This window comes from Cavia porcellus, unplaced genomic scaffold, assembly GCF_034190915.1.
Source record: "Cavia porcellus strain 051 isolate PalLab524CR breed Dunkin Hartley unplaced genomic scaffold, mCavPor4.1 scaffold_13, whole genome shotgun sequence".
Classification (NCBI taxonomy): Eukaryota; Metazoa; Chordata; class Mammalia; order Rodentia; family Caviidae; genus Cavia; species Cavia porcellus.
In genome coordinates, this window is record NW_026947496.1 from 24,104,732 (window position 1) to 24,121,771 (window position 17,040).

General features: G+C 44.7%; 1 protein-coding gene across 4 annotated transcripts in view; it reads left to right on the plus strand.

Moving 5' to 3' along the window:
* Nucleotides 1-8,888: 8,888 nt before the first annotated feature.
* E2f3 (E2F transcription factor 3) overlaps nt 8,889-17,040 on the plus strand; it is a 75,934-nt gene continuing 67,782 nt past the window's right edge. For 2 of the 4 annotated variants that reach the window (XM_063259945.1, XM_063259946.1), the window contains exon 1: nt 10,905-11,029. In XM_063259945.1, coding sequence (XP_063116015.1) covers nt 11,012-11,029 — 18 coding nt within the window. In that variant the 5' untranslated portion in view covers nt 10,905-11,011. Of the gene's footprint in view, nt 9,862-10,904; nt 11,030-17,040 lie in introns of those variants that run through there. The other 2 variants (XM_013151391.3, XM_003468764.5) reach the window with 2 other exon arrangements.

Here is a 17,040-nt window from a genome sequence, read left to right on the forward strand (position 1 = left end):
AGGTGCTTATGCCACTGAGCTAAATCCCCAGCCCCCTTTTAGAAGCATTTTTGCAACCTATCATGAGGTGAAGAAATAACGACAGGAATAATAGTTTCAAACAGGTCAACTAAGGTATTTTCCTACAATTAATAAAAATGTGCAAAAATTTGAATTTCAGTTACTATACATGAGCATCTTCTTATGAACAGATAAGTCTGCAAACTGTCACTCTAATACTATTAAACTGTATTATCTAACTTGTAGCAGAAGGTTAATTCAAACAAAAGAAAACTTTGAAACCATAAATATGCAAACTTTTCTTTAATAAGTAAACAATTTGGAAATTAAGATTTACATTTGTCGGTGGAAATAAAGAGCCCTCTCTGACAAGCCACAGACATTTACTAACTCTTAAAAGTGGCAATTCCACCAGAAAGAATGTATGTAGCTACTTGAGAGTTCACTCTCAACAGGTACTACTACCCGGAAGCCCACTTTTACTTTAAATTCGGCTGTGGTCTTATGTCTGCTGTAAAGTGAGCTGTGAACTCACACAGCCTGCCAGATGGCAGTGGGAAGCCCATTAGCTATGCATCACACATCCTGATCAGAACGAAAGAAATTATGTTCAGATTGAGGAGAGATGCTTGAGAGGGAGGCAATGATTAGAATTTGCTCTCTTTCTACAGAAATTTTCACATAATCATTGTCCATAAATAAACACATTCTTATAATATATGAACCCTAAACTGAGATGAGTTTCAGAGGGGCTCCTTTCGTGGTTTTGGTCATAACATGCACATTCCCATGACAATTATTCAACATGAGGAACTGATGCCCTTCTGAGGTTATCTAGAAAAGTCTGAACTATGTTGTAAGTTAATACATTAAATGTTGTACCTTTCAGGGAGGTTCATTCTTTAATAAATCGTGGGGAGAAAACTGCTGAGTTTAGTTACAAGGAAAGCTTATTAGAATCTTCTTCAGAGAGCCAGCTTGATGGAAATGAATGGGAAATGCACTATGTAAATACCACTGATGAGGAAGGTTCCAAGTAGCACTTTGAAAAGGGACAAGGGACCCAAAGTTTATAAGATAACATTAACTGATGTTAAAGATTATAATCTTTCAAATAAAGCATTAGATTGTGTTTTTGCTCAACAAAATCATGAGGTTATATGGTAATCATATATTACCAGTTCTCTGCCAAACAGAACACATTTGTATAAGAGTTTGTTGCAGTATACTCTCCTGAGAAAAGATCTCGATTGTAAACATGTCTGTTTTAGTTACTTTTCTCATAGTGAAGACAAAATGCCCAACATCCAAAGTTAAAGGAGGAAAGCTTTATTTCAGCTCACAGACCATAGAGGTTTCAGTTTATAATCAGCTGGCTCCAAGGCAGGGTGGCATGGCAGAGTCGCATTGCAGAGGAGAAACAGTTTGTGGCAGACAGAAGGCAGCAAAAGTTACAAGCATCAAGCTCTCAAGTGACAAGCGACCACCAACAAACACAGCAGCTCTTTCTGTCCTTTATATCTTGCCCGGGTTAATCTTAGGGTGTGTAGCACTCACATGTTAATCCTAGGACTAGTTACCAGCATCATATGCTTCATCCCAGCATCACACCTTAGATCTAGCCACCTCCAATAAGCTCCATGTATAGCTACATGAGGCTTTGAGGGGACAACTAGATACAGGCTGTAACAATGTCCATGGAAGCCCATCCCAGACTTGCTTTAAATTGTCAATTCAACAAGAGGCAAGTTAATAAATACTTCTACTCCTCGGTTTCCTCATCTACAGGATAAGAATCAAACTGTCTTCTCCCATCCACTGGAATGCTGTGAAGCAAAATGAGAGGCAGACTCTGCAAAAAGGGAAAACTCTGTCTTGGATTAACAAAAAAAACAAAAACAGTCTCCGTCTATCCTACCCCCAAATTTTCTGGGGAAACTATACTAAGTTAATAGATATTCATTGAGCATCTATTATAGCTCTGACAATTCTTATAAGCCATAACCCACTCTGAGGACAACTTAGAAGACCACAAATACACAATTGCAGTAACAGAGGTAAAGAAAGCAGTGCTTAGGTTAGAAGCCGAAGCTAAGGTTAGAAGTCCTTAGACTTCTCTAAGGTGAACACTGACCACTAGTTGTGAAGGTTTCAACATGAACACTCCCTATCTCCCTGAAGCAGCTGGCCCTAAGCTCAGTGGGTCTCTGAAATTGTGGTTTCCAGACCTGACTCTGCATTAGAATTACCTAGAATGCTTCCTATGTACACCAGACCAGGGGTGCCTCTCTCCACCTCCAATGACTTATAATTTCTGTACTAATAGGAGTGGCTAGTAAAGGCAATAGAAGAATATTACTGGACTTACCGCTGGGATTTGCAGCAGTGTCGCTCTGTCTTTATCTATGTTCCGAAAGATTTCATTTGCATAGAGAAGTCAACATCTGAAACAAAGTCCTTTGACTTTGAAAAACCGTAAGTCTGTTTTTCACATAGTGCAATGTTTTCTGTAGTTTCATGCATACATTCATTCATCCAACAGATGCTGTACACTAGGAGTGCACCAGTAAAAAGGACAAAATTTCAGCCCTTATGCAGCTATTAACAGAAACTGGACATCCAGGCTCTCATGTTGGGTTTTATCTTTTAATTGAACCAGATGTTCTTCCAATAATTCCAAGCATTCCTCCTCTGTCCCTCAACCCCCTTGCTGCCACCCTTTCTTCCCTGCAGAAAGTAATTTGTATTTACTTGTGAACACAGAATCGAATGGTTATTCATATGAAGTACATTAGTCCCTGCATATTTCTGCAATCAGTTCTAAACCAGGCAGTGCAGAAAAACAAGCATGTCTGTGTAACATGTGCTATTCTCTTGCTTCATTTTCTTCTGGTTTGTATTCAATATGACACGTAGGAATTATGTCGTAAAGCAGGTTGTTTACATTTCTTGGGCAGATACGATTTGATGGGTAACGTAGACATAATCAATCAATCGACAAATATTTATGGAGACATTTATGCAAGTAGGAAACTATCCTTGTTCTCAAGAAGTGTATCAAGCCTCCCATGAGGAATAATTCCCTGCATCAACTTGAGAAGGGAAAGAAGGATTTTCAAAGATGGGAAAATTTTCTCCTTTGTAGTCCAAAGCTAAAATAGTGGCTGCATGGTAGTGAACAACTTTCCCATTAGAATCAATGTTTCTCTTTCCCCATGCAAGAATAGGACCAGTGGGGGTCAGGGGGATAAGTTTATCACTGACCCTGATGATGAGTATCTCACCACTCTGGACAGACAAAGCTAAGGTCAACAAAACCAGCTACCAGAGAAGATGGCGCTCAGATGTCTTCTTCTCCTCGTTCCTCCTGCTCCCCTCCTTATTCACCCCACAACATCATCATCCCCATAGGGTGTCACCTCCTCACTAGGGCTGAGGATGCAGCACTGGAACTCTTCTCCACTTCCATTCACCAACAGGCTGGGAGCAGCCGCTGCTTGGTATGACCTGCTCCAGATCATTCCTCCTAAAACTGACTGGTCAGAAGGAAAAGATGATCTTTTCAGATAAAAAAAAAAAAAAAGACTACTGTCCAAAAAAGAAGTCTACATGTCCACTCTCCAGTAATCCAGAAAGACACAATCCCAAAGGTTGAAATCCTGAAAGACCAAAATCTCTAAAGTCTAAAACCCCAAAAAGCACAAATTCAAAGACTAAATCTTGAATGTTAAAGTCCTAAAAGCCCGAATCTAAGAAACACATTTCCACTGGAAGGAAAACAGGCTACACAAGAGGGGTAGAAAGCCAAGTTCTGGGAAAAGGATTTAGTGTATCTGTTTATTACTGGTGCTGTGACGATGGAAAATTGCTTCATTGCATCAAATGATCAATAACCAGACTTTCAAATGGAGAGCATACACTTATAAAATTGTTAGATCACAACTGCTATCCAAATACAAGTGCAGTGAGTGTTTTAAAGATCACAGAAGTGAAAACATAAATGAGGAATACAAGAAATCTCCCCTGCTGAGTTATTTACAATTATTTCTGCCCCTTTACATGGAGCACCATACTTGTCTCCAAAGAAGCATTCCTCTAACAGTAAGAAAAAATTCAACAGCAGCAACGTGTGGGGATAGAGGGAGGAACTGGATAGTACCTACAGGTCCTAAGACCAGGCGAACCCCAGATAGCTGACAAAACTCCCCTGGGTGCCAGTGATAGATGTGAGGATGGCCTTTAAAGCTGGGGTGTGGGGGTGTTGTCCTCCAATGGCAGGTGAGATCAAAGGATTGAGGCTAGAAAGTATGAATACCCAGGATAGCATAGTTTTCTCTCAGAACTGACCCCTGGAACGCCCTTTACAAGGAGTACTACATAGAGTAGAAACTGCTGGGAGTGGAATCAAAATGGACCAAGACAAGCAAGGTTCAATGAATGGCACATGCTTAGAATCCTAGCTGCTCGGGAGGCTGAGGCAGGAGGAACTCAAGCTTGAGGCTAGCCTGGGCAACTCAGTAAGATGCTGTCTCAAAATGAAAAATATAGAAAAGGGCTAGGAATGTAACTCAACAGTAGAGTGCCCTTGGGTTCCATCTCTGAGAGAAGGAGAGGGAGAAAGGGAAAGAGGGAGACACGGAGAGAGAGGGGGGAGAAAGAGAGAGAGGAAGAAAGAGCAGGAGGAGGAGAAGGAGGAGGAGGAAGAGGAGAAAGAAAAGAGGGAAGAAGAGTAAAAAAGAAGAAGCAAGGGAGGAAGAGGAGGTAAGAATAAAAGGTATTCTTTCACAGTTCTGGAGGATAGAAGTCCAAAGTCAAGGTGTCTCAGGCTTGGTTCCCTCTGACTGGCTTCTAGTGAACCTTGGTAACCCTTGGTAACTGTGGTTTGTAGATCTTATCACTTTACTCTGCTCCCACTGTCTTCTTTTATAATGTCTCTTGACATCAGATTAGGGCCCACTCCCATCTTGGTTGATCTTACCTTAATTATTCTGAAAACATCCTGTTTTCTAAATAAAGTCAAATTCATAGGTTCTGATAGACGTATCTTGGGGTTGGGGCTACCACGCAACTTACTACATTCTTTAAGATAAATAAAAGGAACAGATCAGCCACCACAGACTAAGATACTTAAAAGACATACTGACATTTTGCAAGTGGGCCAGACTAAACTGTGGTTCTTAGACATGCAAATTTGGGTGATAAAACTTTGAAGAAACACAAGGAAGTGAAGACTATAAATGTCAGGCTAGTAGTTACTTTTGATGGCAGGGGAGAAATTGTGTTCAAAATGAGATACATGAAAAGGACTTCCAGGTACAGGCAAAGCTCCTTTTCTGGCCCTGCATAATTACATGGGCACTTGCTTTATGATAACCCATTAAACCATAATAATTTGATTTTCTTTATCTGATTTTTTTCTTTGTGGTTGTTGTTGTTGCAATAGATATTTCAAATAGGCAAGGAAACACATACTTTTGAGCAATATCTTTCTTTCCCATCCAGTGCATTTTTTTCTGACAGCATTATTTGTTAACTGAAACAACTTCAGTAAAAGGTAATTCTGGGGTGGGGATTTAGCTCAGTGGCATAAACACCTGCCTTGCAAGCGCAGTCATGAGTTCAATCCCCTGTACCAAAAAAAAAAAAGAGGTAATCCCAATTCACAGGATAGTCTAAATAAAGTTATGCTAATAATGGTAACATGAGTTGCATGATAGATGCTAGGGAGAGAGTTTTTTATGTCATAATTTCCAAAGAAGTTAAGTTACAGTGCAGAGTTTGCTAGTGATGGATGCTTGTATGCAATAGAATGCAGATTTTGGATCTCACCCAGAGAAGTGAATTTAGATATGATTGAACACAGTGTTATAGCTCAGAAATTTTTCATAGATATATTTGAAAACACCAAGTTTTGTCCAAACAGTACCTTTTAGTCAAAGAGCTGAAGACAAGAAACCCTATATTGACATCTACACCACTACCTATGATAACCATAATGGTCAATTTTCTACGATATACACTCAGAAATCTTATTAGTGTCTGAAGTGATGATGGCTTAAGAGCACACTCTTCTTGCTTCCAAACCAGGAAAGTGAAACACAATGCTATTTCCTTGCGGACAACGAAGTGAAATGTCATACAAAAAACCTTGAACTCCAACCTGAACTATCTTCTCCAGACCCTAAAATTTAAAACTGTATATTCCAAATCTGATAAGGCAACCAGATTAAACTTAAATAAGTGAAAGGCACAATGTAGACTTTTGCTGCATTTATGTGCAACTTCCTTAATCACCTAAACCTATAATTTTCTATCTCAGAACTCAACATTAAATTTTCAAAGAACTGTTAAATCTTTTGTTGCTTTTATGAATGTTGGCATAGTCTTAGTTTCTAAATTGAAAGTGGACAGTGATAGAGATTATGTTAAACTTTATATAGATAACATGCATATACTCATATATGTATTGTATATACTCATATATGTATTGTATATACTCATATATATATTGTATATATGTATTGTATATACTCATATATGTATTGTATGTATATAGAAATAAGGATGTGTATGAACCCAGAAATTTAGCAAGGCTTTCGGTCCAGGATGTCAGTTCTAGCTGTAGCAAGGAAAAGTGGAATGGAAGAAGTCCAAAGGTATCTGGCAATCTGGCCCCAGTTCCCAGCACTCAAAAGAATTACCCTGATGAACCTGTCAAATACAGATTTTTGGTCTCTGCCTGAAAGAATTCTGGTTAAGTCCAGATGGCATCTCAGGAACCTGCATTTTCTCAAGCTCCTTGGCTGAATGTGTACCTTGTGGTCACCAAGTAATAATCTGAAAATTGCCAACAGACTATGTCTGACACTGGCAATTATTGTCATTGGTATCCAGTGAGGAATCGTACTTTGGCAGAAATAAAAATGAGATGAGCAGAAGCTGAGAGGTTTGAAGGTTAAGGATAAAAAGTAGCCTGACCAGGGGTTGTATTAATTTCCCAGGCTGCTATGCAAATTAGCACAAACTGGGTAGCTTAAAACAATAGAAATTTATTCTGTCACATACTTTGATGTCAGAAGCCCAGAATTAAAGTTTTGGCAGAGCTCCATTTTCTAAAGAATACAAGATTCTGTTCCTTGCCTCTTCCAGCTTCTGTTGGCTATCAGTGTGCCTAGTCTTATGGTGGCTCACTCCAAGCTTTGTTTCCATCTTCACATGGTTTTCTCCTTTTCTCTGATTTTCTCTTACATGGACACTTGCCATTGGATTTATAACTCACCTCTTGATAATCCAGAATGATCTTAAGATTTTTAACAGTTGCAAGATCCCCCTTTCCCAAATGAAGTCACATACAACCGCAGGTTCCACAAATTAAGATGTAGACATATCTTTTGGGTGGCCATGATTCAACCAACCACATGGGCTAATTCTGGGAGAAACAGCTGCCTGATTGGCAAAGCAAAACCAAAGGAGGGGGTGTGGTTGGTGAGACAGTGTGGTTCCAGCACTAGAACTTGTGTTCTAGGGAAAGTGAGGAGGGGTCAGATTAGAAACCAGACAGAAGGTGGTCACTAGTGGATGAGCAGATTGGAGTGGGATGAATGGCAGCACTGACTTTATGTCACTTGAGTTTTTGAGGCAGGATTATGTAATCCCTACTAACCCAGACTACACTTGTACTCTGGGATAAAGCTAAACTGTTCCTCAAGTGGACATCCAGGGACTCTAGGAAGATTAGAGGCTGAGAGTCAGACTAGATTACAAAGAACTACTAAGCATGAGTGTGCAAATAAGTAGAGTCTCAAATAGCTGCTACTTACTGAACACCTGCTATATGCCTGGCACGTTACATTTATTTATGCACAATTCTCTGGGACTGGAACTTTAAATGAAGTCCTGGTTTTAATATCTACACCTTTCCCCTCAGTCCTGTAGGGGTCTCTGTTCCTGCTAAGTCTGACAAGTGAAATTTTCACAAGAGACCCTTGAATAATTGCACCAATGTAGAAATCACTGTGACGGTAACTTCATAATATTTTCCTGATACTAATTCCTAATTCATAAAAAATCCAAAACCAAACAACCTCTCTGAAGATATGTTAGACTGAATTAGAGTTGCCGTGTTTACTTCCAGCTGGAGGACTTCCTAGGAGACCCAGGATGTACCGTGGTGGTTCGCCGGGCGCATGCACTGGAAGCACCACGTCATCCAGAAAGCCTGTCCTTTGGATTACTGGTTGGCGGATTAGAAACTCGCAGATCAGTCTAGGTTAACCCTGATTAACCGGCCTGGATGTTTCGGGGCCAGAGAAAACGTTTGCCTGCTGGACTACAACCAACACTAATGGTCATTCGACAAGAGTTAATTTTTATTTAAACCCAATCCAGGCTAATAATGAAGCTACCAGAAATGATCTGAAATGCTAACCAGACGGTGCCCGCAATCGCGTCAGTCCAACCTCCTGCCCCCACGTTTCTGTCTGCCCACATGCTTCTGTCTATCAGGGTCGGGCTGGGGATCAGCTCTCGTCGCCGCATTGGTTGGATTTCAGAAAGGGAGAAACCTATGATTTAAAGGGTTCAGTTTCAACCTGCCAGGCATCGTGCTCATAGTCCAACTTGCCTTTGGCATATATGTAAGGGAGTCTCTTGGACTTTCTCATCGATTGACTGGCCAAAGGAAAGACAGTTCCTGAGAGTGTCCGCTTAGTCACCTTGACAATTTACAAAAGCGAAACTTGCTCTCCACATCAGATCAACGCTGAGTCTGCGGGGTGCCGAGTCCTTGTCCAGGTCAGTATCGCCGGCCCCCGCGGGCGGGACGGGGGCGGGGCCTGAACCAGGCGTGGTCTTCCGTGGGAGAAATGAAAAAAAAAACCATGCTTTGCTCCTAGCCAATTAAGATAGCCTATGCAAATAGGGACCCTGTCGCCCCGGTAACCACGGTACACGGGAGCCAATGAAAACTAACCAGTTGCGGCCCTATGCCACGATTGGGGATGAAGTAAGGAAGCAGAGACCCAATGGGCTGTGGGAACGGTCCTCGGCGGGTTGAGGGGAGGGGATATGCAAATATGGTTTGAAAAGCCGGCGGGAAATCTGAGTTTCGCGGGAGGACCTTGGCGCGTAAACCGTATCCCTTCATTCATTGTCAGCAGCAGCTTCCTGGAGCCATTTTTCAGCTGCCGGCCGCAGCACCCAGGCTGCCGCCGCCGCCTCGCAATCCGTTGCATCGGCTGCCCCCGACGCCTCCATCCCCTCTCGGGGCCTGATATCCGTGCGGCCGGGACCCTCCTCTCTCCAGATCCCCGATTATTTTTGGCCCCGGGGCCTGTGAGGTGCGGAAAAATAAAAAGAAAAGAGAGAGAGAGGGGGCTCGGAAGCGTCGGGCGGGGAGAGAAGGAGAGACTTGGAAACTCCGACTGCAAATAATAAAGAAATTGAAAGCAATACATTAATACACCGTAACACTAAAAAGAGCAGGAACGAGAGATGAGAAAGGGGATCCAGCCCGCCCTGGAGCAGTACCTGGTGACCGCCGGGGGTGGGGAGGGGGCGGCTGTTGTCGCCGCCGCCGCTGCAGCTTCCATGGACAAAAGGGCACTGCTAGCCAGCCCCGGCTTCGCCACCGCCGCCGGCCCGGGCGCATACATCCAGATCCTCACTACGAACACGTCCACCACCTCCTGCTCCTCCTCCCTCCCCAGCGGCGCGGCTGCTGCCGGCCCCCTCCTCCCCAGCGCCCCCGGCGCGGAGCCGACGGCCGGCAGCCTGCTCTACACCACGCCGCACGGACCCTCGGGCAGAGCCGGGCTGCTGCAGCAGCTACCAGCACTGGGACGCGGCGGCGGCGGGCCTCCGGTAATCCCCTCTCCTGCGCCCCTGCTCGGGCGGGAGGTGGGCTGCACTGCGCGGGGTGGGGGGTGTCAGGTCGAGCGCGCGGGCCTCGGACGCACAGAGCCTGCTGGCGCCCGGCGAGGGCTTATTGTTAGACTCGCGCGCTATCCCCGGCCCCGAGAGGGTCTGGGGGTCCAGTCTGGAGCGCTGGGCAGCGGCATTCCGCCCGGCGCGAGGCACGCTTGACACTCCGAAACTTTTCGGGGTCTCCGGGTTCTTTTCTTGCACTTTTCCCTACCCCCACTCTCCCCTCCCCTCCAACTCGAAGCTTCCTCTTTCTTGGGCGTAGGAAGGGGTCACGCCCCGGATGGAGAAGGGGTGGGGGAGGGAACGGTGATCGGTGACTGGGGGGGGTCTCCAGGGTGTGCGAACTGCGAGAATTGCCTAGGTGCTCGCCCCCTCCCCCTCCGGCTGGCCTTGGACGCCTCCAAGTGGCCGGGGGTCCCTGGGGCGTGCTCGGAGCGCAGGACCTGCGCTGGACAGACACACCGGGGGACCTGGGGCTCCCAGCAACAAAGGCACCGGGGGTAGCCGGGTGGCGGGGACGCGGCGAGGAGCTGGGGGCACGCTGGGGCGGGGGCTGTCCGGGCCGCGCGGCCCGGGGGTTCCTGCCCCGGCCTGGGCGCATCCCGAAGCGGCCGCGTGGCCCGCGCGCCCGGGCCTTCCTCGCCGGGCCCCGGGCCTGCCCTTGACCCGCCTCTTCCCGGGCCCCCGCTTCCCCGCCCTGCCCCCCTCTCCGCCCCCCGGCGACGCAGGGCGGGGGCAGCCGGGCTCCCGTCCCGCAGCCCGGGTCTGTCCCTCTCTCCGGGACCCGCCGGTGACGTTTCGCACACGTGCGCGGAGGACGCGCCTGTGACTGGGGAGGCGGCGGCGGCGGCGGGAGGGGGCGCTGGAGGGGGAGAGGGGGGCACCCACTTCCTCCTGCTCGCCGGCTCCCTGGCCTGGGACGGTCCCGGCGCCCTCGCACCCGCCCCCGGCACCGCCACCCTCCCTCTCCCGTCCCCACCCCCCCGCACCGGCGCCCGCCCGCGCCCGGCGCCGCCGGTCTGCTCGGCCCTCCGGGCCCCCTCTCCCGCTGGCCCCCCACTGCCCCGGAGCCAGGCTGCCTTCGGAAATGCCCTTACAGCAGCAGGTGAGTGACCGGGACAGCGCGGGGGCCGTGGGCGCGGGGCCCGTCCCGGGGGGGCCGGGGCCAGCAGGGTAGGCGGCTGAGCGGGGTTTTGGAGTGGGAACGGGGGGTTGGGTGCTCGAGGGAAATGAGTAAGCAAGAAAAATCCAACTAAGTAAATGCCCTGGCCTCCGGGACCGGGAGCTCCGGGGCGGGAGTGGCCGCCCCAGGGGGGTGGGTAGGGTGTTTATGTATATTTTTTCTAGGGGGCTGATGGATGGGCGATTGAAAACCGGAGGGGGCTTCTCGCCAATGGCCGAGTTGAGCTCTGTTTTCTGTCTTCCTTCCCTTGTGCTGGAGGGGGAGGGGGCGGGTCAGAGGGTAGGGTGTCCGTGGGGTTCCCAGGCCACCGGCTACCCCCTCCCTTTGTCCCTGTAATTTATTAAGCGTCTTTGAGGGATGATTTAGGTCAGTATATGGCTTCTCTTTTTGTTGGTGCTGGAAAGAAGTGTGGCCCGGAGGTCTCCCCCTTTCTCCTTTTCTCCTGCCTTCCCCTCCTCCATACCTCCTGGTCTTCACCCTCGTGGTGAGCTTTGGCCCGAACGAGGCTAGGACCAGACCGGACTCAGGCAGATGAACGGTGGCTTGATAGGACCAGTCGTGGACCTCACCATATCTCTGCCCCAAATGGGTTTATTATATTTTATTTTTGCAGAATCAAGATTTTTGCAGGAGGAGGGTATCTGAGAAAGTCTGTAGCATAGGCAGCACTCGGGAAAAAGAGTGGGAGTGGGGATAATTAAAATTTTTTATTTCCTTCCTAATCCTCATTTTTCCCCGGATTGGATTTTAACTGCTTTCCAGCTCCAGGGCTGTTTGCTGGGAATGTGTGATATAGTCTCAAAGAAGCTCTTGGTTTTTTAGTGACTAGGGTCTGCCAGCAGGGGGGAAACCCGAGTACTGTACCTACTTACACATACAGTAGCCCGTGCGCAGGGTTCTCAGTCACAAAAGTGCTCCACTCTTATTAGAATTAAGTACTCTTACTGACTTGATCTAAACATGCTTGGACATATTTTCACGATATATTCTCCACACACAGTCCTGTTACTATACCATAAAACTAACCTAAAACAAGTAGCTATTGACAGACTTCCTGAATTCGATCCCATGCGGAGGGGGAGGGGTTGATAGTAGGAAATTGTGAGACCACTAAATTTAAAAAAAAAATCTTAGCATGCTTGTAGGGATAGGTCTCCAAGACTTTCTATAGTTAAACTATAAACAAAAATTGCCTTCACCATGTTCCAAGTTGTTTCAAAACTTTATACTCCTTGCCATGAAGTTATAATTCTAAGAATCTTATTTTTGAATTTGTAGGCTCACAAAGTATTTTTTATTATAAAAACTCTATGTATGTGTGTATGTATTCTTAAGTAGTTATACATATAATTGCAATGTATGCTTAATCACTGATTAATCTATGGTTTTAAGAGCTGTATCTTCTGGGGAGAGATAGGAAATTTATTCAATGCATGCAAAGTCCTGAGTATTGATTTTTGTTATTGCTATCAAAATTATATTAGATTTCTATTTAAGTCTTGGAATTTTACTGATATTCTTTCCCTAAGCAGGCTCAACAGGATGGAATAGCTATCTATGATTGGCTGAACAAGGTTAAGACCATCTAAACACTATCCAAGAAGAGAATTCTTCAGGTGGCCAGAGTTGCAGATTCATCTGTTTCTGTTTCCAAGTTCTGTCTCAAGAACATCTAAGAACTTAACTAGGATCAAATTCCTCACCTTTTTAATAGCTGTATAGTCTCTTCTGTCATTTACAAGTTGTCTGATCTTAGGCAAATAACCTAATCTCTCACAACTGGTTTCCTTGCCTAATAAAATTAGTATCCAGAGATGGAATTTTTTTATAACTTAAATGGTGGAAGACCACATGCATCCTGTCCCTTTGTTTACATAAAGGGCAGAATGGTGAAAAGTTTTCTAGAGTGTTATGTGCTTAATTATTTACTCCAAATTAACTTGGATTTTGGAATACTTAAAACATGGTTATCCTCCAGGGGGAAACCAAGGGGCACCTCTGTAAGACCTGCCTGTATAAATGGCAGTGCTGAGCTGCCTGAGCATGTGTTTCGGATTGTGACAAATTTAGGTCAACTCGTCCTCACTTTTTTGCATGAGTTCCATTCCTCCCATGATTCCATGGCCCTGCCAACATTTGGGTGCAGTTTATGCTTAGTGGCTTTTGTTAGAACTGAAGTCTCAATCTTTACCACATCACAGACGTGCACTACATAAATTCAGTTATAGGTGATGAGACTGTTGGAAATGGATGAATTCCAAAGAAACCCTTGTCAGAAGTGCTATTTACTGGAGCAGATGAAGCTTCACTTTCAACCTCATTTTTTTTCTAGAAAGAAGCCAAAATCATTTCATTCTTCCAGAAAATTTGGGATCTATTAATGTAAGAAGCAGTGGCCTGTCACATCAGCTTAAATTTAATCCAGTCATAGCAACCTGCTGATTATACTTTGAGAATGAACCCTTAATGCTTGAAATTTTCGTCTGAGAATGGAGGAACCATAGGTGCTATTTCAGCAGGGTCTCTTTCCCTGCACAAGTATAAAAGAAGAAAAATGCCAAGCTCCTGTGGTGCCATACTCCATAATCTTGCTTCTGCTGAGATACAGGGTTGATGCCAAGTTGAAGCTAGGACAGAATTTTTAGACACTGTATACCCCAAAGTGGAAGTTTTAATATAATGCAATACCCAGACTGGGGTACAAATAGCTCCCCAATAATCAGTACCAAGGGTACCACCCTAATCATCCCCCAAAGCAAAGCACCCTAAACTGAGACACTGTGGTTAGAAACACTCAAGCTTGCAAACAGGAAAGGATTTTTGTTTTTCTGTAAATCACACCTGTGTGTGTAATACTTGGAAGGGTGGATTCTGAGATTAATGTTGGTCAGTGTAAAGCTAACTTGAAAGCAGAAAATAATACTCTGAGCTTAGATGTGACTGACACCTGGACATTGAAAGACTGGGGTGAAGGGGCTTTGATTGTGGTTTCACAGATACAAAGCAGTAGTTTTCCTTTAACGTTTTTGGGGTTTTTTTGTTTTGGTGATTGAACCTAGGGCTTTTGCACTGAGTTATATCCCCCAGCCTTTTATAATTTGTGAAATAGAGTCACACTAAGAAGTTAAGCTGCTCAGATTGACCTTGAACTTGAGGTCCTTCTGCCTCAGCCTCTCAGAGTGCTAGCATTATAGGCATTCACCACCATGCCCAGCTAACCCTTCTGTTCTTCATTGCTGTCTTCTGAGACATACCACCCATATCTTTTACCCTTTTCCAAAGGACTTCAAAATAGCTTTGTGTATTTAACTTAATTTTCTGACTCATTTTCTAACTTAACCTGATTAATAAATACAGTTTGTATGACCAGTTACATTCATTTTTTTAAAGCAAACTAACTCCCTATCTCTCTTAACCATCCAGTTCTAAATAATACTTTTAATTAGAGTGAGTTGTATTCAGTTGCCTATGCTCATCACTTCCAAAACCCTCCTAGATTCCTGTGAAATGCCCACAAATAGTGCAAAGTGGAGAGGATAAATTTCAATTCTTATCAAATGCTGTTTCACTTTGTTTCTTAGAGGGGAACTTCCCTGAATTCTTGGAGGTAGTAAGTATGTGGTTTGATGCATGTGCAATTTAAAAATAGTGTTCAAGAGTCTATCTACAATTGCTAAAGAGCATTTTTTCTGCTCATCGGTTTTTATGGGACTAAGACACAAAGATAACTGGGAAAACAGTAAATATAGGAAACCACTAATGTATCTCCTTCCTCCTCCCCTGATCTTGTCAGGCTTTGAAGAGTGACTGGGAAAATACATCTTACACACAAACAAGTTGTTCTAGCGATACAGAAAAGCAACTGAGGTGGTGGACAGGAGCCTGGTGTGGTGGGTTTGGAATTATCTAGCACAAGTGCCTTTAACTTCAGTAAGAGAGAAACTGGTCTATTTTCTCTTCAGACTTTTGCTTCACTCTCCCCTACAACATAAAGAATAAGTTTTCACCTTCACCCCAAGCATCATGGGGTCAGTCTTAGGGCCACCACAGTAGAATACAGTATAATTTTAAGGAAAGGGATACATGTCAGCTTGAAGTTGATCGCAGTGAGGATTGACAGCTGATAGAACTAGGGAGGTGATGAAAAGAACAATTGACCTTCATCTGCTTTCTGTTACCATAGCCAAAATAAGGCCATTTGTAGTGTCAAGACATTCTTAACATTCTTAGAACCTTCCAGGGCCCAAAGAACAGTCCTGCAAGTTAGCATGGGCTGGTGGGCTGTGATGATCTTAGAACCAACATTTGAGAGCTACAAAGTGGCCACTACCCTTGTTTACCCAACCCTCTTTGCCAGCAAGGAAATTGAGGCCTAATGCAGTTAAATTACTTGTCCAAGGTCACAGGGTAGCTGGTGGCAAAGCCTGGATTGAAATTGGAGACATATTCTTAGAAGAAGCCGTCTTATGTGCCCTGCATGGGAAAAATAGGATGTATAGAATACCTTTTGGATTTCTGTCGATAGTGGTTACGCTTTTATTTTTTTAATGTACACTTAAAAGAAATGTCCTTGGAGCACTGTGAGCCAGCAACTAATTCCCAAAGATACAAAATAAGCAGGGCCACATTAGATATTAAGAGGAAAGAAATTTAAAAATGAAAAGAATGGCTGATCACATAAAGTCATGATAGTATTTTTGAAACTTTATTTCATATTTGCAAAGTTGACTTTTTCTGAGGCTATGACATTTCTATTACCCAGAATGTGGAACATGCACTTCATACAGAATAGAATGTAAGAAAGAGGTTTGTGAAACTTTCTCAGGAGAGGGGAGGGGTGCAGCTCTGGCACTGGAGGTTTGTCCTGGGCTGTGCACATCCTGAATGACTTGTGCTTTTTCAGAGGGCCCCGGGTCTTTGCCCGGTAACATTGACCAAGGTGCTCTTCCTTTGTGGTTGGCTTCAGGAAGACTTCTGGTTTAGTGTAGCAGCTGATCAGTTAACTCTTTCAAAGGAAGTCATCAACACCTAAAAACCAGAACTAATTTCCTTAAAATGCCTTATTTTACTTGTGGAACTGAGAAAGCTTAAAAATAGAATTGCTTTAAGCCCTAAAGCCTGCAAATGAAACAGAATCCAACATGGCTGTAACTCATGCCTAACTTTACATGTCCTAACTTTAAGACACCAACCAAACAAGGGCCCTCCATAGATGGAGCCTAATGACCCTGTGAGCAGTAAGTTACAACTGATGAGAGTAATCAGGGAAGCGGATTTCCTTGGGAAGATTTTTGGCGGGTGGAGGCTGTGTGGGGGAGTCAAATGCCCTTGGCCAGCTCTGCCTGGCTACCCTGTCCCTGCTTGCATCTGACAGCTGAGAAAGCCCATTTCCTGCTCTATGTTTCATGACCCTGAAAAAGGTGGCTCGGGACTTGGGAGCCATAGGCAGTGAACTCAGGCCTGTAGATGTCACTTCCCTGCCCTTGCCCATACTTGAGCCCTAGGCCATCCCTTCCTCTTCCAACCCTTCCACATCCAAGCTCCTTGGAAACAGCAGACTCAAGTAGGAGCCATTAGTTGTGCTGTTATGGCTGCTTTGTCCTGAATGGATTCAAAACATTTACCTTTTATTATGATCATTTTGACTTGGGGGAAGAGCCAGAAGTCACACCATGCTGGGCCAGTGAATAAGATGGACAAGGGCATATATACAATGTTTTTTCGAGCTTGATTGAATAGCTTTAGATAGGCATAGTATTCACTATTTTTGATCACATTTAGTAAAGACACTCAGGAAAGAGGACTTCCAGAACTGCTTCAGAAAGTGGCAAGAACAAACAGATAAGTGTGTTTAAAGCAAGTGATTTGAGGTGAGTTGATGGCAATGTCTTAATATAATAATTTTTAGTGTAAACATTTGTCACAGTTTTTGA